The following is a 24573-nucleotide window of genomic DNA, read 5'->3' as shown; positions in this document are numbered from 1 at the left end:
ACTCCCCTAGATAGCAGTGTGACCTTGGGCGTGGTAACTCCCTTTGGTGGGTCTCAGGTGTCTGGGGAGATCAGGCCAGCTGGCCCTCAGCCGTACCCAGCTCCTGCCTTCTTGAATAGGCAAAAAAAAAAAAAAAAAAAAAAAGGCACTAAACAGCTGCCAGTTCTCATTCTTTCTGTTCTTTCCTGCCTGGCTGAGCGTGGGCCAGCTAATGCTAAGGCTTTGCAGGGATCACCCAGGAGGTAGCTTCTAACATCAGCCTCTTTTATCAGTGAAGAAACAGCCCAAAAGAGGTGGGCGCCTTGCCTAAGGCCACTGCGAATGAGCCTGGAAGGGCCCAGCAGTCTGACCAGGCACAACCTTGCTGCTTTACCAGGAGGACCGCAGGCAGGAGCTACTGTTCTCAGGTGCCTGGCTTGACAGTAGAGACGTGGAAGGCTGGGGAACGGAAGTAGAGGTGGTATTGGCTTATGTGGGTGACCCAGGGCCAGAATTTTCATGCCAGGGTCCAATTCTCTTAGGAGCTGATTGCAGGACCTGGGGCGTGAGGGTGGGGGAGTATAGAGTCAGTCCTGGAACTTTTTTTTTTGTAAAGATTTTATTTATTTATTCTTAAGGGACATAGAAAGAGGGAGAAGCAGCTCCATGCAGGGAGCCTGATGTGGGACTTGATCCCAAGATTCCAGGATCACACCCTGGGCCCAAGGTAGGCTCTAAACCGCTGAGCCACCCCGGGATCCCCAGCCCTGGAACTTTTTAATTGCGTGACAATTCCCTTGGTTTAGGGTGGGTGGGCGAGGGGAAGCCAATCTAATCTTCCCCACAGGGATCCTCCTGCTGAGGGGCTGGGGTGGCGCCCAGGGATTGCAGTTTTACAAGCACCCCAAGTGTGTTTGGTGGAGGTGGCTCAAGTCCCCACGGGAGACACACTGGGGTCGAGTCTACAGTAGACAAGATCAGGGGCTTCCTTTCCCTGACACCCTGGTCCGAAGGAAATGAGTGCGTGTGTGTTGGGGTGGGAATTGCTAAAAGGGTCTCAACAGAGAGCTGTCCTTCACAGGAGCTAAGCCCGGTGGTTCTCACCTAGGGGCAGCTCTGCTCCCCAGGAGACATTTGGCAACATTGGAAGACATACTTTAAAGTCAATCGGCAAAGGGGGGGGGGGGGGGGTTGCTGGCATTAAGTGAGTAGAGGCCAGAGAGGCTGCTAAGCATCCTACAAAGCACAGCTCAGCTTCCCCTCCCCCTCGGCGCCCTCCCGTCCAACAAAGAATTATCCTGCCCCAGATTTGAAACGCGTAGAGGTTGACAACTATTGGTTGCTGAGCCCATTCCCCATCTCTATCCCCTTCCTAGGAGTCTTGAACAAGGACTTGCTCTGCATCACATCTGCGCTATAACCACGTTACGTTGGGAAATGCGAAAATCAGTCGTTCGGATCCTGTGAAAAGCTAAGCACCGCCAGGTGGGCCTTTGCAGTTCTTTCCACGCCCACCCCATCCTCCTCCGTGGGGTCGGGGCCGGCGGAGGCGGAGGCGGCTGCGGCGCGCTTCACGGGAGAATGGTGCCCCCTAGCGGTAGCAGAGCTAACTGCATCGGCAGGAACCGCTCCCCGACCTGGTGAGCGGGCTTAGCCGTGAAGAAACTTTGGGGGGGGGAGGGGTGGTGATAAAAAAGGGAGACCATCCAAATGAGAACAAATAGAGGTTATTTATTCAGAGATTTTAAAAAAGATTATTTATTTATTCATGAGAGACATACAGAGAGAGGCAGAGAAACAGGCAGAGGGAGAAGCAGGCTCCCTGCAGGGGAGCCCGATGCGGGACTCGATCCCCCAGATCCCCCAGATCCCCCAGACTCGGGGGTCACACCCTGAGCCGAAAGCACTCGCTCAACGCAGAGCCACCCAGGCGTCCCGGATTCAGAGATTTCTATAGCAGGGAAGGCAGCCACCATCACCTGCACGCGGCAGAGACTCAAATACAAGTGGAGACTCAAAAAAAAACAAAAACAAACAAACAAACTAACAAACAAAAAACAAAAAAACAAATGGAGACTCAAATGTTAGTGGGACAGGGTTTTTTTTTTTTTTTTTTTTTTTAAGATTTTATTTATTTATTGACAGAGAGGCAGAGACACAGGCAGAGGAAGAGGGAGAGAAGCAGGCTCCATGCACCGGGAGCCCCACGTGGGACTCAATCCCGGGTCTACCAGGATCACACCCCAGGGTGCAGGCAGCGCCAAACTGCTGCGCCACTGGGGCTGCCCCTTGGACAAGTTTATAGAAGACAAAAAGGCTTCAGCTGTGCCCTAGTTGGAGGTTGCTGGCACAGCGTAGCTGAGGCCTGGGCATCTTCTGTGATCAGGTTTTTTTTTTTTTTCTTCATGTGATCAGTTTGGAGAGGATATTTGGCTTTCCCTGTTTGGTCCTGAGATGGACGTTGGGGATGAAAATTAGAAAAGCTCGCAGGCATTGACCAAGCCCTGACTGTCCAGGGCCCTTTACTGCCGAGGCTGCGGGTTAGAGTTCTAATGTCACCTACCTGGCCAGGGTCTGTTTGTAGATTTAGTCTCTTAATTCAGTAATCATCCCAAATACATTTCCTGCTGTTACTAATCCTGAACCAGATTACATAAAATGATCTATGTGTGAGAAGCTGCTTGCTTACAAATCAACATAAGCGATTTTTATTTTTTAATTTTTTTTTTAAGATTTTATTTATTTATTCATGAGAGACACACAGAGAGAGAGGCAGAGACACAGGCAGAGGGAGAAGCAGGCTCCCTGCAGGGAGCTGTTCGTGGGATTCAATACAGGGTCTCCAGGATCACCCCCTGGGCTGAAGTCAGCGCTAAACCACCGCTGGGCCACCCGGGCTGCCCCAACATCTGTGATTTTTAAAGGCTGCCCTCACAAATTCTGATTTAGAGTTCATATTTGATAGAATTGTGTGATTTGGGGGCCCATGAGCCTTAATATGGATGACATCATAGAATTGTGTGATTTGGGGGCCCATGAGCCTTAATATGGATGACATCATTCTCCTCATTGACATTCACATGGGCCCCAGGAATCCCTCAACTTCATCTGCTTGGGTGACTGTAGCTCCTTGAGAAATTGCACCTTCACCACCACCATCAGTACCCCCTCTACCTCCACCACTACCTCTAGCACCATCACCACCATCACCTCTACCATCTCTACCACCACCATCAACAGCACCAGCACCTCTACCTGCATTACTACCTTTAACATCATGACTGCCGCTACCAATACCAACACCACTTCTGCTACCACCAATGCCACCCACCTCTACCTCTACCACCACAACCACCACCACCACTTCTACTACCACCAGTACCACCATCACTGTCACTACCTCTACTTCTACCACCACCACCACTACCAACACCAATACCATCATCACCAGCTCTACCACCATTAGGGACCCCATTACCCCCGCCATCACTGTGTTTCTCTCTACCTTGCTGTCTAGAGCCATATGACCTTCCTTTGCTTCTTCCAGGTTAAACACACCCCTCCCTCAAGTCCTCACACTTAACTCCTTCCTCTTGAGGGCTTTATTCTTTACATGTCTGAACTGTTGTGCCCAAGATTGCGGATCCACCAAGGAGCCGACACCGATGCAAGTGCACTAGGGTTTATTAGCAAGCTCGAACTTGGGTCCAAGTATACCCGACACAGCAGAGCAGGGATTTGGACCCCAAGTGGGTTACAGCTGGGTTTTTTATAGGCTGGTCTAGGGGATTTTCAGAAGGGATGGAAGAATTTCTCAAGTTCTGTTTACATTTTGATATGGGGCTTTTAAGGGCATTGAGCTCTGTTCTCATTCTAATATGGGACTTTCTACCACAGATGTGGGCTCTGTTGTCTTTCTGATACAGGATTCTCTGCCAAGGGCAATTCTGAGCTCTGTTGTCTTTCTGATATGGGATTACCTGCTGAGGACCTTGAGGACATTCTGCAGTTTTTCCTATAAAGTTCAGCTCTTATTCACAGGGGCCTAAGATGGCTGTACTTGTGCTAATGCTAAACTTGAGGTGGAATGGCCTTGATTTTTCTCGGCCTCCACATGAACACCCTCCCACCCTTCCTCTCCAAAGTAGCCACCATCCTTTGGGTTCTCCCAATTCTCCATTTCTTTCATGCTCTTGCCACACTTTGAAGTTGCACATTATGGGTTCCTCTGTCCCTCATCAGCAGTCAGCTGGTAAGGGTAGGATGTGTCTCCATGTCCCGGGGCCTAGCATGATACCTAGCTCAATACATATTATGGAGCCTTGATAATATTAGGTTCTGCTTAAGAAATAACTATTGGGGGAAGCCCGGGTGGCTCAGCGGTTTAGCGCCTGACTTCAGCCCAGGGCGTGATCCTGGAGTCCCCGGATCGAGTCCTACGTCAGGCTCTCGGCATGGAGCCTGCTTCTCCCTCTGCCTGTGTCTCTGCTTCTCTCTCTCTCTCTCATTAATAATAAATAAATAAAATCTTAAAAACAAAGAAATATCTATTGGGCTCAAAAACTATTGGTTGCATGAATAAGCATGGTCTTTCAGGAGCCACTCCTCAAGGTCCAAACACATTCCCCAAATCACTGCAGCCTGGTGCTCTAGGTCCTGGGATGACCTCCCCCCATCCCACCCCCCGTCCTGCTTAGCTGAAACCCCAACCAGTGTGCAGAACGGGCTCTCCAGTCACGGCGCGTCTCGGCGTTTCCACGCTATTTGGAAGGAAAGCTACGAAGACGTCGGTGGAGACACAGGCACGGGGGGGGGAGGGCACACAGGGCGCCTCTGCGTTTTGCGTTAAATCTGCTTATGGAACCCGGGACCTGAGGGCCAGGCGGGCTGCGGGCGTCCCCGCGGCTTCCGCTTTAAGGGGCGGGGCGGGGCGGGCGGGGGGGGCGGGGCGCGGGCGGCGGGGGGGGCGGGGCGCGGGCGGCGGGCGGGGCGGGGCGCGGGCGGCGGGGGGGGCGGGGCGCTCCCGGAAGACGCGGGCGCGGCGTCCTCGGCGCCGGATCCCGGCCTCCGCGTGCCCTCCGCGGCCTCCGGACGGCACCCCTGCCCGCTCCGCTCGCCCCTCCCCGGCCCCTCCCCCGCCCTCCCGTCCCGGTCGCCGGCTCTCCGCGCCCCTCCCCCCGGCCCCGCTCCTCCCCACCCCGTACCCCGCGCGGTCTTGGGCGGTGCGCGCTGCCCCCGGCCCCCCACCCTCTGTCCCGGCTGGGCCTCCCTCCCTCCCTCCCTCCTTTCACCTCCGGCCCCTCCAGCCCCGCCCCTCCCGCTCTGGCCCGGGCGGGTGATCTGCCCTGCAGGTCGCGTCCCCGCCCCGGGCCTGGCCCGGCGTCTGGCTCGGCCCCTCCCGCTCGGCCCCTCCCGCTCCACGGTCGCTGCGGCCCTGAAAGCCCCCGAAGGCGCAGCCGGCCTGGGCCTGGGTGGGGCGAGGTGCCCGGAGGGAGTGGGGTGTGGACCCGGGACGCCGGGCGGGCTGCGCGGCCTCGGGGGCGCACCCTGCAGGGCAGGACTGGGAGCCGACTGCGCGGAGCCTGCACGCGGGTCGGAGCCTGCACGCGGGGTCGGAGGCTGCACGCGGGTCGGAGCCTGCACGCGGGTCGGAGGCTGCACGCGGGGTCGGAGGCTGCACGCGGGTCGGAGCCTGCACGCGGGTTGGAGCCTGCACGCGGGGTCGGAGGCTGCACGCGGGTCGGAGCCTGCACGCGGGGTCGGAGGCTGCACGCGGGTCGGAGCCAGCACGCGGGTCGGAAGCTGCACGCGGGTCGGAAGCTGCACGCAGGTCGGAAGCTGCACGCGGGTCGGAGCCAGCACGCTGGGTCGGAGCCTGAACGCGGGTCGGAGCCTGCACGCGGCGTCGGAGCCTGCACGCTGGGTCGGAGCCAGTGCGCAGGGTCTGAACGCGGCCGGATTCGGCTACGACCGCAGGTGTGGCATCCTCATCAGTGGCCTTCGACTCGGGTCAGCCTTGCCTGACGGGTGAACGTAGATGGGTGCCCATTAAGACGAGAGCAGGCAGCCTAGGCCGGAGACCCCTGGGAGATGATGGTGACTCCCTGGCGCTTGTCCATCAGGGTCTGCTTGTCGCACCTAAGGGGTTTTGAGCTCAGAAAAGAACTCGGCCTTTTAAGATCATCTGGGAGCTCCCGTAATACCAGACTCTGTTGGCTTCTGCTTGGCACTTTACCCAAACTCATCTCAGCCTCTGGGGACACGGGTGAAGGGGCCCCTGAGGGCGGGCGCCATCGAAGAGTTGACTGGAGTGACCTGGCCGAAAATGGGCCACTGCACAGCGTCTCCCAAGAGGGGCGGCTGGGATGCCTCTTTCTGCACCTTCGTATGTGGCTCCGGGCTGGGGCTCTCTTGATGAAATTTTTCCCACTCCTTCTCTTCTACCCCCTCACCTACCTGGCTCCCAGCGTCTCCGGCCTCTGGCTCCACCTGCTTCTGAAAGCCACCGAGACCTCAGGCCCAACATACATCAAACTGGGCCAGTGGGCCAGCACCCGGCGTGATCTCTTCTCTGAGGCCTTCTGTGCCCAGTTCTCCAAGCTGCACGTCCGGGTGACCCCACACTCTTGGACTCACACCGAGCACTTCCTGCGCCAGGCATTTGGGGAGGATTGGGGGAGGGTCCTCCACTTTGAGAAGAAGGAGCCTGTGGGTTCGGGCTGTGTGGCCCAGGTGTATAAAGCGCGTGCCAATCCTGCCTTCCTGGAGGATGACAGCGTCCAGAGACTTGCGAAGGCCTCCTGCCTGCAGCCTTCTTCAGAAGCTGGGGCAGTCGGGAGGCTGGGGGAGCTCTTCGGACACCTGGGGAAGGGGTGGAGGTTTCAAGGAAGTCTTGCCGACCAGTCACTTCTAGAAAGGCTGCTCCTTCCTAAATCTGACCCACTTGGATCAAATGCAGTCATGTCTCAGGCTTCAGTGCCTGCCGACCAACCTAAGCCAGATCACCTCATCCCCGTGGCAGTGAAGGTAAGTGCTCTGATGTCTCAGCTGGCCCTTCCTGTCTCTAGAATGTCACTGACCCCACAGCGCTGTCTCCGCTCAGGAACCCCCATTTGCAGATCACTCCACTTCACCTGGGACTCCAGAATTGCAGCCTGGGCCAAAGGCGGGCACCAAACCGCTGAGCCACCCAGGGATCCCCATGGGCTCCATCATTTTTGTCTCCACACTTGTCCCTCCCCATTCAGCATGATCCCATGACCCCTGAAGCAGGTACCTCTGATGCTCTCTCATACCTCGGAAACAACCCTCAGTTCACACCTACTGAATCATACTTTGCAAGGGAGGAGCCTGAGGCCTGCGTTTTTATAAATGCTTCAAGTGATTCCCATGATCAGGCGTGTTTGGGGAACACTGGACCAAAATATCCTCTGCTCTGTGGAAGGCAAAAGGAGTAAATGCCAGCTGTGTACCAGTCATGGTAGGTGCATTTAGTCTGTACTAGCTGCCTTTGAGGTAGGCATTTGCTTAACTTGTGTCTATTTATTTTTATTTATTTTAAATATTTATTTATTCATGAGAGACCCACACAGAGAGAGGCAGAGACACAGGCAGAGGGAGAAGCAGGCTCCGTGCAGGGAGCCCTACGTGGGACTCGATCCCAGGTCTCCAGGATCAAGCCCTGGACCAAAGGTGGTGCTAATCCGCTGAGCCACCTGGGCTGCCCTATTTTTATTTATTTATATTCCTGAAAGGATGCGCGGGGCAAGGACTATTATCTTCATGGGATTTTTTTGTTGCTCTTGTTTTTAGATTTTATTTATTTGAGAGAGAGAGAGAGCCTGAGGGGTGTGGAGGGGTAAAGGGAGAGGGAGAAGTAGGCTCCCCATAGAGCAGGGAGCCCGATGAGGGGCTGGATCCCAGGACCCCAAGATCATGATTTGAGCTGAAGGCAGACCCTTAACTGGTCGAGCCCCCCAGGCGCCCCTATCTCCATGTTTTAAAAAGTGGAAGAGGAGGCTGAGAAGTTGAGTAGCTTGGCCAGTTTCAGACTGAGAATGAGTTGTAGGAGGAAAAAGCATTTGAAAGCAGACTCTTTCCATCCCACCTCAGTGCATCCTTGCTGGGATGCTGTGACTCTAGATCCTTCTCTGACTCAGGCTTTGGATTACCTGACTCAGTTACCTGGGGTGTTCAGTGAAATGCAGATTCCTGTTTCCAACCCCACAATCAGTGATTCAATAGGTCTTGGTGGAGGCCTGGCCGACCACATCTTCACCAGGCACTCGATGGTCACTTTGATGCACGCTAGTGTTTGGGAACCACTGACCTAAACTCACTGTATTTTTTTTTTTAAGGATTTATTTATTTATTCATGGGAGACACAGGCAGGAGAAGCAGGCTCCATGCCGGGAGCCGGACATGGGACTCGATCCTGGGTCTCCAGGATCACGCCCTGGGCTGAAGGCGGTGCTAAACCGCTGAGCCACCCGGGCTGCCCTAAACTCTGTATTTGAAAGGAAAAGCCCACTTCTTCCCAGCAAAGCTAAGTGCAGCGCAGAGACGCTGGCCCTGGCATTTCCTCAGCAATGAGGGAGCAGGAGCAGAGCATTCTGTTCTGCTGAGGAGCTGGCTTGGGCGGCAGTCCTGTCGGGGTGAACGTGCCCTCCTGATCGCTCCCTGTCTCACTGTGCCTCCTCCTGGCAGGTGCTGCACCCCGGCTTGCTGTCCCAGGTGCAGATGGACCTGCTGCTGATGAAGATGGGCAGCCGAGTCCTTGCGCTTTTGCCAGGAATCAAGTGGCTTAGCTTGCCTGAGATTGTGGAGGAGTTTGAGAAGCTCATGGTCCATCAGGTAAAGTCCTCTTCCTTCAGTTGCAAACTGTGTCTTACATAGTTCTTGCTGTTAGCTGTTTAGCAAATGCCGGACCAAGGAGTAGTTTCCTAGTAGGTCGTGGCTAGTGTGGCATGGTAGTCAGGGTTAGGTGATCTCAGAGGCTGAATGCCATCAGGTTGTTTCTTGCTTATATCAAAGTTCCCTGCAGGTGATCCAAAGAAGAGGGAGGGAGCTCTACTCCATAGTGATTCAGGGACCCAGTTTCCTCCCAAGTTAGGCACTGAAATCTTCAACATGTGTCATCTAGGGTCAGTGTGGCTTGGGGAGGAGACTGTGGACAATCTCCTAAGAGATCTCGAGCCTTCTTAATCTACAGGCCAGAGCTTAACCTACAGGCTCTGGGCTCAATGTAACTGCAGGTGTGCTTGGGAAATTGCCTTCCTTAGTACCTGGCAGGGAAGTGCTGAGACTGTGCTGGGGCCTGCAGCATTACCTGTGCCACACGCAGGAGCCGCCCAACTCCAGAGTCAGGAGAATTAGCGAAGTTGCACACTGTGCCTTTGCTTCGTTTCCAGGGCTTTTTTTTTTTTTTTTTTTTTAAGATTTTATTTATTCATGAGAGAGAGGCAGAGACACAGGCAGAGGGAGAAGCAGGCTCCATGCAGGGAGCCCAATGTGGGACTCGATCCTACGTCCCCAGGATCATGCCCTGGGCTGAAGGCAGGCACTAAACCGCTGAGCCACCCAGGGATCCCCATTTCCAGGGCTTTTGAGTAGACAAGGACCTCCTCCCTGTCCAGGACCCTTGGAACACTTGTCGAAGTAGCCAGACTTGGTGAGCACACTTGGGCCAGTCACAGCTCCAAGAAGACAAACCCCGATGGCTTACTGTGCAGAAATTACACTGTATTGGGACAGGCAGAAATTGGCTGTCTTTCAGAAGCAATGTGCTAAGTTCTCATTTATGTCCTCTGATGTAAGGTTTTAGGTCCCAGAGATGCATTTTAATGTTTAGAAAGTTTTGCTGGATGCTATTCAGTAATGTTTCGATAACAAAGGATTAAAAGTGAGATAAGAGATTCTATTCCCACAACCATCTCTGCATTACTCAAGTCCTACCCATCTGAGCTTCAATTCCCCTTCTAGAAGTCTGATAGACATCATGGGGTGATGAACGAGATTTTCTCATCCATAAGGAAGGTGTAGTGGGCAGAGGGGGACTGACGCGTAAACATTTGCAGTGTATCCTGGAGATACTCCTGGAGGAGTCTCTGCAGGTTCAGTTGGGTTCAGCTGGGGCCCAAGACAGGAAGAGGTCATCTATCCTGAGGGCCAAGGCTCCCCAAGCTCACGCTGAGTCTTGGAAGGTGTGTGGTGTTGGACCAAGTAGGGGAAAAACATTCCCATCAGAGGGAATAAGGAAGGCCAAGGACAGGGGGAGGGTCGGGCAGGCTGGGATGTTCAGCACTATGCAGACTGGGTGAAGCTAGAGTTCTGGGCCATGGAAGATACGGGAGGCACAAGAGATGGATCTGAGAGAGAGCCACCGTGGATGTCACCCCCATGAATTTAGACTTCATGCTGCAGGTAGTAGGGGGGCACCAGCAGATGGCTTAGAGGGAAGATGGGGGTCAGGGAGCCCCAGTCAGGTGCCTCTGGGAGGGTCCGGGGGACTGGTGGTGAGTCACCGTGGGAGTCCAGTGGGGTGGAGTGGGGAAAGGATCTGAGAGTGGGGAGGCTGCAGCCCTGGTGGTCCAGTGTGGAGGCCAAGAGACAAGAAGTAATCTGCAGTGACTCCCAGGGCACTGGCTGCAAGGGTTGGGGGCGGGGTGCATTCTGTTTAGACTCGGAGTTTAGGGGGCTCTGGGCTGCTGTGAAGTGACAGCTTGAAGAGAAGTGTGGAGCTGGTAGCGGGGTCTGGCCATGGTTCTTTCACGAGGTCCTATGATGAGGAGATGCTAGCTGAGGACAGGAGGGCATGGGGGGGAAGCGCAGGCTGGCGAAGGCCAGCAGCATCAGCACGAGTGGGGCACACAGGAGGAAGGCCCAGAGACCAGACCAAGACGGAGTGGTTGGAGGCAGGGGAGGATCATGGGGGGAAGTGAATGGCAGGTGCTGGGAGAAGAGCTGTTGGGGAAGAAGGGGTTCTCCATGGCACCAGTACCAGAGGTCATTAGGATAAAGACGGGAGTGGTCCCTTGAGTCTGGCAAGCAGAGGGCTTGGTGGGTTTATTTTTTTTTTTTTTTTTTTTTTTTTTTTTTTTTTTTTTTTTTTTTTTTTTTTTTTTTTTTAAATTTTTTATTTATTTTTGATAGTCACAGAGAGAGAGAGAGAGAGAGAGAGGCAGAGACACAGGCAGAGGGAGAAGCAGGCTCCATGCACCGGGAGCCCGACGTGGGATTCGATCCCGGGTCTCCAGGATCGCGCCCTGGGCCAAAGGCAGGCGCCAAACCGCTGCGCCACCCAGGGATCCCGGCTTGGTGGGTTTAGAGGGCAGGGGCCACTGCAGAGCACTGGAGCAAAGCCCCTGGGCCGGAGTGGGGGTGAGTGGAGAGGGAATAGGGGGAGGCAGCTCGGCCCAGGTGCCACCAGGGGGTCTGCAGCTGTAGCTTCCAGGAGTTGACTTAGGCAGCACCTCGCCCGGGTCTCCTGAGGCCTTCTGCAGGGAGGCGGGGGGAAGGCGCGTGGACATGGCAGTCCCGATGCTGCCATCCCTGGGCCCCCATCATTACCCGGCATCCTTTCTCCCCACATCCCTCTAGATCGACCTGCGTTATGAAGCTCGGAATCTAGAACACTTCCAGTGCAACTTCCTGAATGTGAATTCCGTCAAATTCCCCACCCCTCTGCGTCCCTTTGTCACCAGGGATGTCTTGGTGGAAACGTACGAGGTGAGTGAGGGCTTCCTCCGGCCGTGCCCTTCGCTCACAGCTGGGCCATCTGCACCTGAAGGCTTCCATCTGAAAAGACAAGAGCCAGGGGAGCATGGGATTACTGTCTATACAGTGGAGGGGAGTTGGGATATGACTCCAGGTGGGCAGGTAGTGTAGGGAGGTGCCCAGCAGCCTGGATGTGGCCTCAGACTTCCTGGACTTGGAAGTCTTTCCATTTTACTTGCTGGCGACTTCAGTTCCCTCATGTACAACAGCGGGCGCCTGTCCCTGTCTCACAGGGTTGTCCCAGGAGTCAGTGACATTGGATGGAAAAATGCCTTCAGTAGAGTTTGCACAGAGAAAGTGTCTGACAAGTGTTGGTGTCACATCACTGGCCTTAGCTGTTGCCTGGTCCGGCCTCTTATAAAACTGGTAATGTGAGATCCAGGGAAGTGACATGAATGACCCAACGTTACTGGCGGTGACCTTGAGCAAGTTATCTAAACTCTCTGGGCTTTAGTTCTTCTATTTGCTGCTGAGGAATAACAAGATCTATTGCAATGGGCGCTCTGCCTAATAACTGACCTGTACGAAATGTTTACTTACTTTCCTCTTTCTCCTTTTTCTCCCCTTTTTTTCCTTTCCATTTTCCTGTTCGAGGTCACAGAGCTCATTCGTGTCCTTGTTGGCTGATTCTTGATCAGAAACTAGCTCTCCTGGGGCCTGCTCCCATTTTCTCTCATGACGTTAGAACATCTCTTACCTGTGGGTGGCAGAGGCACAGGTTTCCTCTGTAATAAACCTATAGGACTTGTTTTCATTCGAGAAGTGTTACAGAAGGGAGAAGCAAATAGGTTAAAAGTAACTTGTGGGTGACAGATTCACAGGGATTATAAGGAAGGAAAACCTCTTTGGGAAGAGTAGGGATGGGAAGGCAGCACCAGTGTGTCACGGGGGGATGAGGAGCAGAGCATTGGGCCGGCCACCCGGGGTAAAGCTGTCTCTTCCCTAACCTTCCTTAAAGGAAAGTGTGCCTGTGTCCAGTTACCAGCAGGCGGGGATTCCTGTTGACTTGAAGAAGAAGATTGCCCGGCTGGGGATCAACATGCTCCTGAAGATGGTGAGCTCATGGGCTTGGAGAGGGTGCTCTGGCCCCGTGTGTGGTTGAATTTGCATGTGGGGAGATGCAGAGATGCTGGTCAGCTGCCATGGGTGGGAGGGTAAGCAAAGCAGCCAGCCACCACGTTGAGAATCTGGTTCAGGGACGCCTGGGTGGCTCAGTGTCTGCCTTTGTTTTTTTGTTTTGTTTTGTTTTAAGATTTTATTTATTTATTCATGAGAGACACAGAGAGAAAGAGAGAGAAAAGCAGAGACACAACAGAGGGAGAAGCAGGATCCATGCAGGGAGCCCGACGTGGGACTGGATCCCAGGACTCCAGGATCACGCCCTGGGCCAAAGGCAGGTGCTCAACCACTGAGCCACCCAGGCGTCCCTGAGTGTCTGCCTTTGGCTGAAGTCGTGATCCTGGGATCCGGGATCGAGTCTCGCATTGGGCTCTCCTCGAGGAGTCTGCTTCTCCCTCTGCCTAGGTCTCTGCCATTCTCTCTCTATGTCTCTCAAGAATAAATAAGTAAAATCTTAAAAGAAAAGAGATTCTGCTCCAGAAATAGCCAAACCTACCAAAACGCCCCTTCATTCTGTAGCTTTCTGTTAAACCCTGTCTTGGTGGCATGCCCTCTGTCACTGTGCCAGGTGCTGTGGGAAGAGTGGGGGGCAAGACTCAGGCCGTGCCCACGTTGCCCAAAGTTTAGACAAAGAGCCAAAGATATCGCATGTTCAGTGGTACTTGATTCATTCATTCAGCAGTGTTTATTGAGTACCTGTTCTGTGCCAGGCACTCTATTAAGTGTTAGATTTGCGGTAGTGAGCAATGAAAATGACACTCGTAAAAGGACATAGTGAGGGGATCCCTGGGTGACTCAGCGGTTTAGTGCTGCCTTCAGCCCAGGGCATGGTCTTGGAGTCCTGGGATCGAGTCCCATGCTTCTCCCTCTGCCTGTGTCTCTGTCTCTCTCTCTCTCTCTCTCTCTCTCTGTGTGTCTCTCATGAATAAATAAATAAAATCTTAAAAAAAAAAAAAGGGGCAGCCCGGATGGCTCAGTGGTTTAGCGCTGCCTTCAGCCCAGGCGTGATCCTGGAGTCCCGGGATCGAGTCCCACATCAGGCTCCCTGCATGGAGCCTGCTTATCCCTCTGCCTGTGTCTCTGCCTCTCTCTCTTCTTTGTCTCTCATGAATAAATAAATAAAATCTTAAAAAAAAATAAACTTTAAATAAAAAAAAAAGGACATAGTGAACTCTTGGCAGTGTTAGCTTTCGCTATCATCACTGGTGGTAATAGTAGCAACCCAGCATTGATAGCAGCTCCCGTGTAGGCGTAAAGAAAGAAGATAGGGAGGTTGTGTGGGGATGGATGGCACATTGTAGGCAGGAGAGAGCATGAGTGTGCAAAATCTGGGTAAGAAGGAACCGGGTGTGTGGTAAGAGTGGGAGGAAAGAACCCACGTGACTGACATGGAGCTGTGGGGGCCGAGGCTGGTGGCCAGAGCGGGGCAGAGGTGAGAGTAGGGGCTCCTGGAGCAGTGGGATTGTCTGAGGAGAGCTGGGTGTTCACTTGGTCAGTACAGTGGGAATTCAGTGGGGAAAAGATTTTGTCCCCAGCCCCAGGGCTCCGAGGGCACCCTGGGCCAGAGAGGAGACTGCAGCCAGGGCAGCTAGTGGAGAAGCAGCATCCAGGACTGAGGAGATGATGACGGTTTCCAGCTCACAGGATCACGGATGAGGGGGCACACAGCCACGTGCCAGGATGTTTGGCCCTGGAGCCAGCGGTCAGCCAGCCTTGCGTACCCACATCCTGCGGGTGTGCCAGCCCTGACTTCTCTAGTTGTCAGCATTTTCACCAGAGCAGCAGCCTCTCTTACCTCCTTCGGAGCCAGAACCTGGACCAGGAGGGTCCCTCTGGCCTGGTCTGCGGCCTGCACCAGTAGGAGGAGTCCCCAGCGAGCCTCCGTTCCAGCAGCTCTCTGCCTTACCCCTGGGGCTCTTCTCCTTCCCCTTTAGAAGGACTGCTGGTGCTTTCTTTAAGATTTTATTTATTTATTCATGAGAGACACAGAGAGAGAGAGAGGCAGAGACACAGGCAGAGGCAGAAGCAGGCTCCATGCAGGGAGCCCCACGTGGGACTCGATCACGGGACTCCAGGATCACGCTCTGGGCTGAAGGCAGGCGCTTAAACCGCTGAGCCACCTGGGCTGCCCTGTAGATAATTATTCTTAATTAGAATATTAATTGCTCAAATCACAGAATAAAAATAAGTCCTTTGTGGGGCACTTGGGTGGCTCAGTTGGTTAAGCATCTAACTCTTGGTTTTGGCTCAGGTCATGGTCTCAGGGTTGTGAGATCAGGCCCCACAATAGGCTCCATACTCAGCACAGAGTCTGCTTGACTCTCTCCCACCCCCTGTGTTTCTCCCCCTACTCACACTCTCTCACTCTCTTTCGCTCTAAAATAAATAAAATCTTTAAAAAAAGTAAGTCCTTTGAAATGCGGTTTGGCCTTCGATTTTTCATGTTCCCTTATAATCGTTTAAAAATGTTCTTTACTTCGAAATTAACTTTTCTCTTAAAAATGTTAACCTGGCCTGTCCCAGTACAAATTCTGAGTGGCTCACATAAGCAGTGAGGCTTTATGAAATGTGCACCTCTCTGCCATAGTACTCAATCACTGGGAACTTACTGTCACCTTGGAAGTTTTTTTGCGTATGGCCTGGTGGTGGCGATGGCCTGGCGAGGGTTGACTCTGCCTTGAATAGCACTGTTCTCCTTCCAGATATTTGTGGACAACTTCGTCCATGCAGACCTCCACCCTGGGAACATCCTGGTCCAGGGTGCTGACGGTCTTTCCAGGAGTCAGGAGGCACAGCTGCAGCAGATGGATGTCTGTGACACGCTGGTGGCAACCATGGCACCTGCCCGCTGCCCACTGCGCCTGGTGCTGCTGGATGCCGGCATCGTGGCTGAGCTGCAGGCCACTGACCTGAGCAACTTCCGGGCCGTTTTCTTGGCTGTGGCAATGGGGCAGGTGAGACCCGCTGGGCCTGCAGGAGTTGGGGATGATCTTTTAGGCCCTTGGAAACCATGGGGCTCCTCGGCCCTTGTCAGCCTTGTAAGTGCCCATGTTTGCCATGGGTGCTCCTGATGGACACGAGTGGGGTGGAGTGAGAGGGGAAGGATTGGGAAGGAGGTGGGGAGAGGAAATGAAGCCACCCAGGGCATCCTCAGTCAGAAGGTGCCGAGATGCCCATGTGTGACACCTGTTCTGAGCAGCTCATGGTTTGGGACTAGGGGAGGAAATGGCTCTACCCTAAATGCTGTTTCCTACTTGTAGCTTCTCTTCCCTCACCAGTAGGTATATGGGTGGACACTGGGAACACTAGTTTCTTGTCTAGATAATGGCTGGCCTGGCCCGTGCCATTTGCTGCAAGACAGCAGGCTAATGAGAAGCAGCAGCCCAGAGGACTTCCTCTCCAAGTATGGGAAGATCCCTTGGAATCTGGAGTGGGTTTTTTGGTTGTTTTTATTTTTACTTTTTTTTATTTTTAAAGATTTTAATTATTTAATCATGAGAGACACACAGAGAAAGAGAGAGGCAGACACACAGGCAGAGGGAGAAGCAGGCTCCACGCAGGGAACCCGACATGGGACCTGATCCCAGGTCTCCAGGATCATGCCCTGGGCTGAAGGCGGTGTTAAACTCCTAAGCCACCCAGGCTGCCTTATTTTTATTTTTGTAAGATTATATTTATTTATTCATGAGAGACACAGAGAGAGAGGCAGAGACACAGGCAGAAGGAGAAGCAGGCTCCTCCCAGGGAGCCCGATGTAGGACTCGATCCTGGGACCACAGGATCATGCCCTGAGCCAAAGGCAGACGCCCAACTGCTGAGCCACTCAGGTGTCCCTGTGGAGTGGTTTTTAACTCCTGACCCTGTGGCTACGAGGGGCTCAAGTGGTTAGGAATTACTACTTACGGAAAGGGGTGGAGCCCAATCTGTACCAGGTCAACTTAAAGTACTATATCTAGAGTGACAATGAAGAAACCCTCTCACCAACCGGTGTGGAAATTTCCAGCAAGAAAGACCCTGGCAAGGGGAGAACTTTTTTTTTTTTTTTTAAAGGCAGAATTCAAAAAATAAAAAATAAAAATAAAGGCAGAATTCAGGGGAGCCCTTGTTTATCTGGGAGCCTTCTGAGGGGACAAACCAAAGGCTTGAGCCTGAGACAGTATGAAAGTGTCCTGTGAGCTGAGGTTAAACACGGAGGCGCAGTGGAGGGTGGGGGGATGTTCCCCTGTGCAGGGTTGGGTGAAGGAAGGTCACAGCCAGAGAGAAAGAGCTTGGCTTCTGGGGTAGCGCTGCAGGAGGTGAAAGGCTCTGGCAGGGACCGCTTGGGTGTTTGGGGGCATTGGGAGGATCTGGTCAGAGGGCACCCTGGGGGGGAAGGGTTGGAGGGTAGGGGCACAGAAACTGGGTCATCTCAGCCAGAAAGAGAGCCCACAAGGAGAGTGGCTGGTCCAGTCCAGTGGCAGGTCCTGGTGACTCTGGGGACAGGCTGGTCAGCAGTGCCTCGTGGAGCATGTGCGGCAGGACACCAGCTTTGCCACCATGCCCTGTGTGGCCGTTTAAGGTGAAGATGAGCACAGCTCTTTGTCCTGGTGCATTAGCACAGGTAGGCTCCCATCCACCAACAGAAACTTTTTTTTTTTTTTTTTTTTTTTTTTTTTTTTATGATAGTCACAGAGAGAGAGAGAGAGAGAGGCAGAGACACAGGCAGAGGGAGAAGCAGGCTCCATGCATCGGGAGCCCGACATGGGATTCAATCCTGGGTCTCCAGGATCATGCCCTGGGCCAAAGGCAGGCGCCAAACTGCTGCGCCACCCAGGGATCCCCCAACAGAGACTTTGAAAGTCCTTTTGAAAGGCTCCAGCTGTTCTGGAGGGGGACAATTAAGCAAGGACGGGTGGTCAAATGCAGGATGGTAGAAAACTTGGGTGGAAGCAACTAGGATACGAAGAAATCCAGGCAGAGCGTCTAGGTTTTGGGCTTCTTGACTCTACCAAGTTCCTTTCTCTCACATCTTGTAGGGCCAGAGAGTGGCTGAGCTCATCCTGCATCATGCCCGGGCCAGCGAGTGCAGGGACGTGGAGGGCTTCAAGGCTGAGATGGCCACGCTGGTGACCCAGGCCAGGAAGGACACCATCACCCTGGAAAAGGTGAGCAGGCCGCTCGAGGGGCAGAGGCTGCGGGGTGTCCACTGCCCTGGCCCTTGGACAGAGTGACAGTCGAAGGGAGACCTCTTGACGGGGAGAGGTCTCGAGGGGGGTTGAGTTTTAAGGCAGATAAAGAGCAAACCTTTCCTCTGCCGGCATCTTCCAGGTGTGAGGCACCTCCCTGGAATCCCTGGCTCCTGGGCCTGGTTCTCCTGGGTGGCTGCCGGGGCAGTGACATTTATAGTGCCAGAGCCCCTCTCTGTCTGGGGTGTAGCCATTCTGCTGCTTCACCTGTATCTGGAGCTCAACTGAGCATGGAGGGAGGGAGGATTAAGGCCCCTGAGCAGCCAAAGGACACAGCTAATGTCCATGTCCTTTATTTACACCTGAGCCAAAGCCAGCTTTGTGTTTTATTTTTTTAAAGATTTTATTTATTTATTTATTCATGAGAGAGAGAGAGACAGGCTCCATGCAGGGAGCATGATGTGGGACTTGATCTCAGGTCTCCAGGATCACACGCTGGGTCGAAGGCAGGCGCTAAACCGCTGAGCCACCCAGGGATCCCCTTCTTTGTGTTTTAGACACAGTGCTAACTTGTTTTCTCAACGAGTTCATGGTCTACACTAGCAGGAGTGAGTCAGAAAGAGGAATAGCCCCCTGGTAGTGAGGAGCGGCAGCTGGCACCCCGCCCTCCCCATCCGATGGATTCAGATGTGATTGCTGTGTGGACTGGGAGTAGACAAGCCTCGAGGCTTGACTCCGGCAGGGGTCTCTGAACTCACTTGTGCGATGGGAGTCGCGCTTGTGTGTATGCGGTCCTTTCTGGAATTTGTCTGACAGCCCCCTTTCCTGACAGCGTGTGTGTGTGTGTGTGTGTGTGTGTGTGGCGATGGTATGGTGGTGGAGAGTGTGGATGTGAGTGTATGTTGGGGGAGGGTGGGTGTGGGCAGTAGGCCAGGCCGGCCTGGAGGCCTGGGAGGGAGGGGGGCGGTTGAGGGGGCTCTGCAGTCGGTTTTCTTCTGTTTTCCAGCTTCAAGTTGCCAGCCTCCTGTCGAATGTCTTTAAGTTACTGATGACTCACAAGGTGAGGCCCCTGGTGGAGCGGAGCCTCTGCTGGGCCAGGCGGGTCGGGCGGCATCTGGGAAGCGGGTAGGCGGCCACCGGGCGCAGAGAGGTACTTCTACACGGGATCTCAGGCTTGCAAACATTTTCGTCCCAGTCTGTTTGTGTGAGGAGTGGTGCTTCCGTGTCCTGACACAGTCGTGGGGGGATCTCTTCCTCACCAGGGCCAGTCTGAGAGTCTGTCCGTCCAGCATTCTACTACTTAGTCTCTCTCGCTCTTTTTTTTTTTTTTTTAAGATTTTATTTATTCATTCATGAGGGACACACAGAGAGGCAGAGACATAGGCAGAGGGAGAAGCAGACTCCCTGCAGGAAGCCCGATGTGGGACTCGATCCTGGGACCCCGGGATCACGCCCTGAGCCAAAGGTAGATGTTCAACCACTGAGCCACCCAGGCATCCCTTTATTTTTTATTTTCATTTTTAAAGATTTTATTTATTTATGGGTCTGGTGTTCTTGACCTTTTTTTTAACCTCCAACATCCCTTTGTCTAGATGTTGGGATTTAATCTTTGTACCTGCTTATTGATAGGGCTCAAGGTGCTGGCGCTGGCTGAACTGTTTTGATTTTAAGGACCACTCAGCTGTTTATGTCTAGGAGTGTCCTTAACAGTAATCCCTTCTCAATGGCCATCCCACAGAGGGGCATCCGTTTGTACACCCTCCCACCATGTCTGAGGGTACCTGTTTGTTCACTCTCTCACACTATTTATAAAATGTACTCATTAATAATTGATTAGTTCATGAAGTAAGCTCTGCACCCAGTGTGGGGCTTGAACTCATGACCTTGAAATCCCCGGGACCCCGGGATCATGACCTGAGCTAAAGCCAGATGCTCAACCATGGAGCCATCCAGACGTCCCTAATGATGCTTAGTCTTCATGGAAGTCATACTTAGTTCTTTCCTGGGGCCAGAGGCGGCCCAGGAGGAGGTGCTTCTTGTCCCGGTGTGTTTGGAGGCCCCAGCAGGGCTGTCCTGGCCTTCGCTGCCTGCCCTGGCTCCAAGGCGGGAGGGGGCTTCACGGCTCTTCACTTTGGCCTTTCCCTTGGGCTTCATTGCCATGTGATGGAGTGTGGTCTTGGGCCAGTCTTCAGAGTCAAGCTGCCAGCCAGGGGTGTCAGGTGTTGAGGGCAGCGACGGGAAGGTTCTCCTTTGAGGATGGCCTTTCCCATTGTTTTTCTTGAGTTCTGCAATCTGGATAATGAAACACACCATGGGAAAGGCAGCTATTTGACGAGGATCGTTAACACAACTGAGAGTCAGAAAGTTGTCTGGCCTAGCGCCTTCGTCTTACAGACGGTGCCATGACACAGGGTGGCCTCCTTGGGCCTCATGGGCAGAGCACGAGACATGCATGGAAAGGTTAGGTGACTCCCCACGTCCCGTCCGTCGGCTTTGCGTGGGCAGAGCCACTGTCTGCATCCGTCTTGGACTCTATAGAGTTGGCTCTGTTGGTGAGGTTTTGGGGAAAAGCTTTATGCTTTCCAGAATTCTTGACAAGTTCTGTTTAAAAAACAACTTAAATATCATCGTGGGATTGGGCAAAGCTTTAATCTTTGCTAGGGAGTTGGGCTGGAGAGGAGCAGGAATGAACATAGACTCCTGGGGGCTCAGGTGCACACATTGTGGAGCAGGTCTCCGAGGCTCACAGTCTGCAACCCTGATCTGCTAATGCCTGAGCCCACAGGGCCACCGCAAGGACCGGCTGGGCGGTCAGGGCAGTGTCCGGGGAGCGTGGCCTCTGCACCCTGTAGCACCTCATTTCGCTGTGTCAGCGAAATGTTTTCAGTATCCCACTTAGACCACTCAACATTCCTCAAGGCCAGGCACCTATGCCAAGAGGCCTGGCAACAGACCCACGGCCACATGGCCTGTGGCAGTGCCAGGACCCTGCTGCCGGCAGTCTGACCACAGAGCCCGACTCTCATTGCTTCGTCCTCCTGCCTCCTGTGTTCTGCCTGGAGAGATGGCCTTCCATACCCCCTGCATGGGACACAGTGGGCTAAAGCTCCTGAGATGTTTGCTGTTAGGGCTACCATTCCCAGGATGGAAGGGCAGAGAGTGTCTAGTACAAGTACTGCATTCTAGGTTCTTCTCTAAGTATTTAATTTTTATTTATTTATTTATTTTAAAGATTTTATTTATTCATGAGAGACACACAGAGAGAGGCAGAGACACAGGCAGAGGGAGAAGCAGGCTTCCCGCTGGGAAGCAGATGCTCAACCACTGAGCCACCTAGGTATCCCTAAGTGTTTAATTAAAAAAAAACACCTCAAAGCTTAAAAATGTTTAATTATAGTTAAAAATACACATATGAAATATACCCTAACCATTTCCAGTGGATAGTTCTGCACTGTCAACCATATTCATGTTGTTGTGTAACAAATCTCTAGAACTTTCTCAAATTGGAAAACGGAAACTATATCCATTGAACAGCTCCCAATTAATTTCCCCCTCCTCTCAGCCCCTGGCAACCACCATATTCCACTTTCTATTTCCATGATTTGGGAATAGTTATCTCATATAAGTGGAATTGTGCAGTATTTGCCCTTTTGTGACTGGCTAATTTCACTCAACACACTGCCCTCGGGTTCATCCATATTATAGCATGTCATAGGATTTCTTTTTCAAGACTGAGTAATATTCCATTTTGGTATATACCATATTTTCTCTATTTGTTCATCCATCAGTGGACATTTGGGCTGGGTCCACTAGGCTCTTAGGAATAATGATGCTGCAGTGAACATGGATGTGCAAATATTTCTTTGAGGTCCTACTTTCAGTTCTTTTGTATATTTACCCTTAGGTGGGACTGTGAAATCAGATGGTATTTTTTTTTCATTTTTGAGGAAGCACAATACCACTTTCCCACACATGACTTTACGTTCGTTCCCACCACCAGTATACAGAGGATCCAGTTTTCTTTCTTTTCTTAAGATTTTATTTATTTATTCATGAGAGACACAGACACAGGCAGAGGATCATGCCCTGGGTTGAAGGCGGTGCTAAACTGCTGAGCCACCTGGGCTGCCCAAGGATTCAGTTTTCCACAGCCTCACCAACACTTGTTATTCTGTTTTTTGATCATGGCCATCCCTAATGGGTGTGAGGTGGTATCTTATATGGTTTTGGTTGCATTTTTCTAATGATTGGTGATGTTCAGCATCTACTCATATACTTGTTAGCCACTTGGATGTCTTCTGTGGAGAAATGTCTATTCATGTGGCACTTAATTTTTTAATAAAATATTTGCCAGAAACATAGAGGTAGAAAGAATACAATAAATACTGAAGAATTCACCACACAGCTTCCAAATGAAAGCATTCTTGGCGATGTTAAAGCACCATCTGACTCCCCAGACTACTTTCAGGGCTTAACTGAGACACACACCCTTTACTTTTAACAAAGATTATATCCCCCAAGTCAGCCTTCAATTTCCTGACTTTTCTGTCCACTTGAGAAACAGATTTTTGTTCTTCTAGGTTTAAATCCTGGCTCTACTCTACCTTACACAGTGGCCTTGAGCAAGTCACTTGACCACCCTGTGCCTGAGCTTCCTTTCTCTACAACAAGGATAATAGTACTTTGGAGGATTAGTGGAGTAATTCACTTAAATTGCTATTACTATTAACCTGGCTCCAAAGGGGAAGAAGCTCTGCTATGTTTGAGCAGAAGCCTCTTGTGTGTGGTCTCAGAAAGCCTACTGCAGATCTTAAAGAATGACTTTTGTGTAGATTTAGTTTGTGGTAAAGCCATGGAATATTCAGTGTATTATTTTTTTAAAAAGATTTTATTTACTTATTCATAAGAGACACAGAAAGAGAGAGAGAGAGAGGCAGAGACACAGACAGAGGGAGAAGCAGGCTCCATGCAGGGAGCCCGACATGAGACTCGATCCCGGATCTCCAGGATCACACCCTGGGCTGAAGGCGGCACTAAACCACTGGGCCACCGGGGCTGCCCAGTGTGTTTTATTTTTAAGTCATTCAAACACAGGCACAGGCACACACATACCCTCCCTTAGAGAAGTACATGTGGCATCCCTCAGACTTTCTGTTCATATTTCTAGTAAATGGGAGGTTGGGTGAGTAGATGAGATGGAGGGGAAAATGATGGGGTAGGGGAAAGAGTGTTAGGTAGACGGTAGAAATCCCAGTAGGCCTGAGTGGACAGTTATATGGATACTCTCTAGATCACTGGGCGTTGGAAAGAACCACTGTTTTTCTGTTTCAGGTAAAGCTAGAGAGCAACTTTGCCTCCATTGTGTTTGCCATCATGGTGTTGGAGGGGCTTGGCCGCTCACTGGACCCCAAACTGGACATCCTGGAGGCAGCAAAGCCTTTCCTTCTGAAAGGACCAGGTCTCTCCCGCTGACTGCAGCAGTGGGCATGCAGCGGGTGTTCATCTCAGAACTGAAGGCCAATCCCGACAGCCTCTGCTGTGGCAGCTTGAACATTGTTAAAATTGGGATGCATGGAAGACATACCAATATTTTTCACTCTGACTTGGTTTCAGGCATCTGTTTGAAAAGCTTTGGGTTATTTGGGGAAGTAAAGGGAGGGAAAAGTCCTCTATCCATTCACTTGTGGAAGCTAGACCTAGTGTCGGGGAGACTATTTCAGAGGAAATGTTCTGTGGAGGAGGACAAATAAATTTATTATTTTGTTTTCTCGTTTTTCTCTCCTCTTTTTAACCCTCTCTACTTCCTGATCAGGTGGGTCCTGCCAGGTATTCTAGGACTCTGAGATTTAAGTTGGAAGATGTTACAGAATCCTGTAGACCCACGGCTTCCAAAGGTTTTGATGTATTATATTGATGGAATAGATCTACTTACATATATGCATGCACATGTATAACTTATTTATAGGTTTTATAGAAGGGCTACCACCACTCACAAATCTCTGGAGGCACAACGTATACCTCGGGAAAACTTTGCTGTACTTCTAATTAACTTCTTGGTAATTTTTAATGTTTTTTGATGAACTCCTGCTCAATTTTATTAGAAGGTAACATGATTAATGCAGATGGGAGCAGAATCAACTCTGCCATTTTCTTGATGCTCTCCTCTGCTCATGTTAGCATTCAGACTACACTTTCCTTTTTTTTTTTTTTTTTAGAAAATATTTTTTTTTAAGATTTATTTATTTATTCAGAGAGAGAGAGGCAGAGACACAGGCTGAGGAAGAAGCAGGCTCCATGCAGGGAGCCTGACATGGGACTCGATCCCGGGTCTCCAGGATCACACCCCAGGCTGCAGGCGGCACTAAACCGCTGCGCCACCAAACCACTGCGCCACCAGGGCTGCCGCCTTTTTTTTTATTTTTTCATTTATTTATTTATTTATTTATTTTTTTAATTTTTAATTATTTATTTATTTTTAAATCCATTCTCTTTCTCTCTCTTTTTTTTTAAGATTTTACTTATTGGGATGCCTGGG

The 24573-nt window shown here is 52.0% G+C and overlaps 1 protein-coding gene across 2 annotated transcripts; it reads left to right on the top strand.

Annotated features, from left to right (window-relative positions):
* The first annotated feature begins 5846 nt into the window (after window positions 1–5846).
* Window positions 5847–23805, top strand: ADCK2 (aarF domain containing kinase 2). Of its 2 annotated transcripts, XM_025433860.3 has the most exons (8): window positions 5849–7005; window positions 8686–8832; window positions 11578–11706; window positions 12713–12808; window positions 15576–15827; window positions 17889–18017; window positions 19045–19098; window positions 23370–23805. In XM_025433860.3, exons 1-8 carry the CDS (start codon window positions 6070–6072, stop codon window positions 23508–23510), a joined length of 1884 nt encoding a protein of 627 aa, XP_025289645.1. In that variant the 5' UTR covers window positions 5849–6069; the 3' UTR covers window positions 23511–23805. The 2 variants fall into 2 exon arrangements, with proteins under 2 accessions (XP_025289646.1, XP_025289645.1); XM_025433861.3 differs by lacking the exon at window positions 15576–15827 and having other exon boundaries at window positions 5847–7005.
* Window positions 23806–24573: the final 768 nt, after the last annotated feature.

This window comes from Canis lupus, chromosome 16 (genome assembly GCF_003254725.2).
Source record: "Canis lupus dingo isolate Sandy chromosome 16, ASM325472v2, whole genome shotgun sequence".
Lineage (NCBI taxonomy): Eukaryota > Metazoa > Chordata > Mammalia > Carnivora > Canidae > Canis > Canis lupus.
Note: the sequence above shows the minus strand (reverse complement) of the source record. Positions and strands in the feature narration are given on the sequence as shown.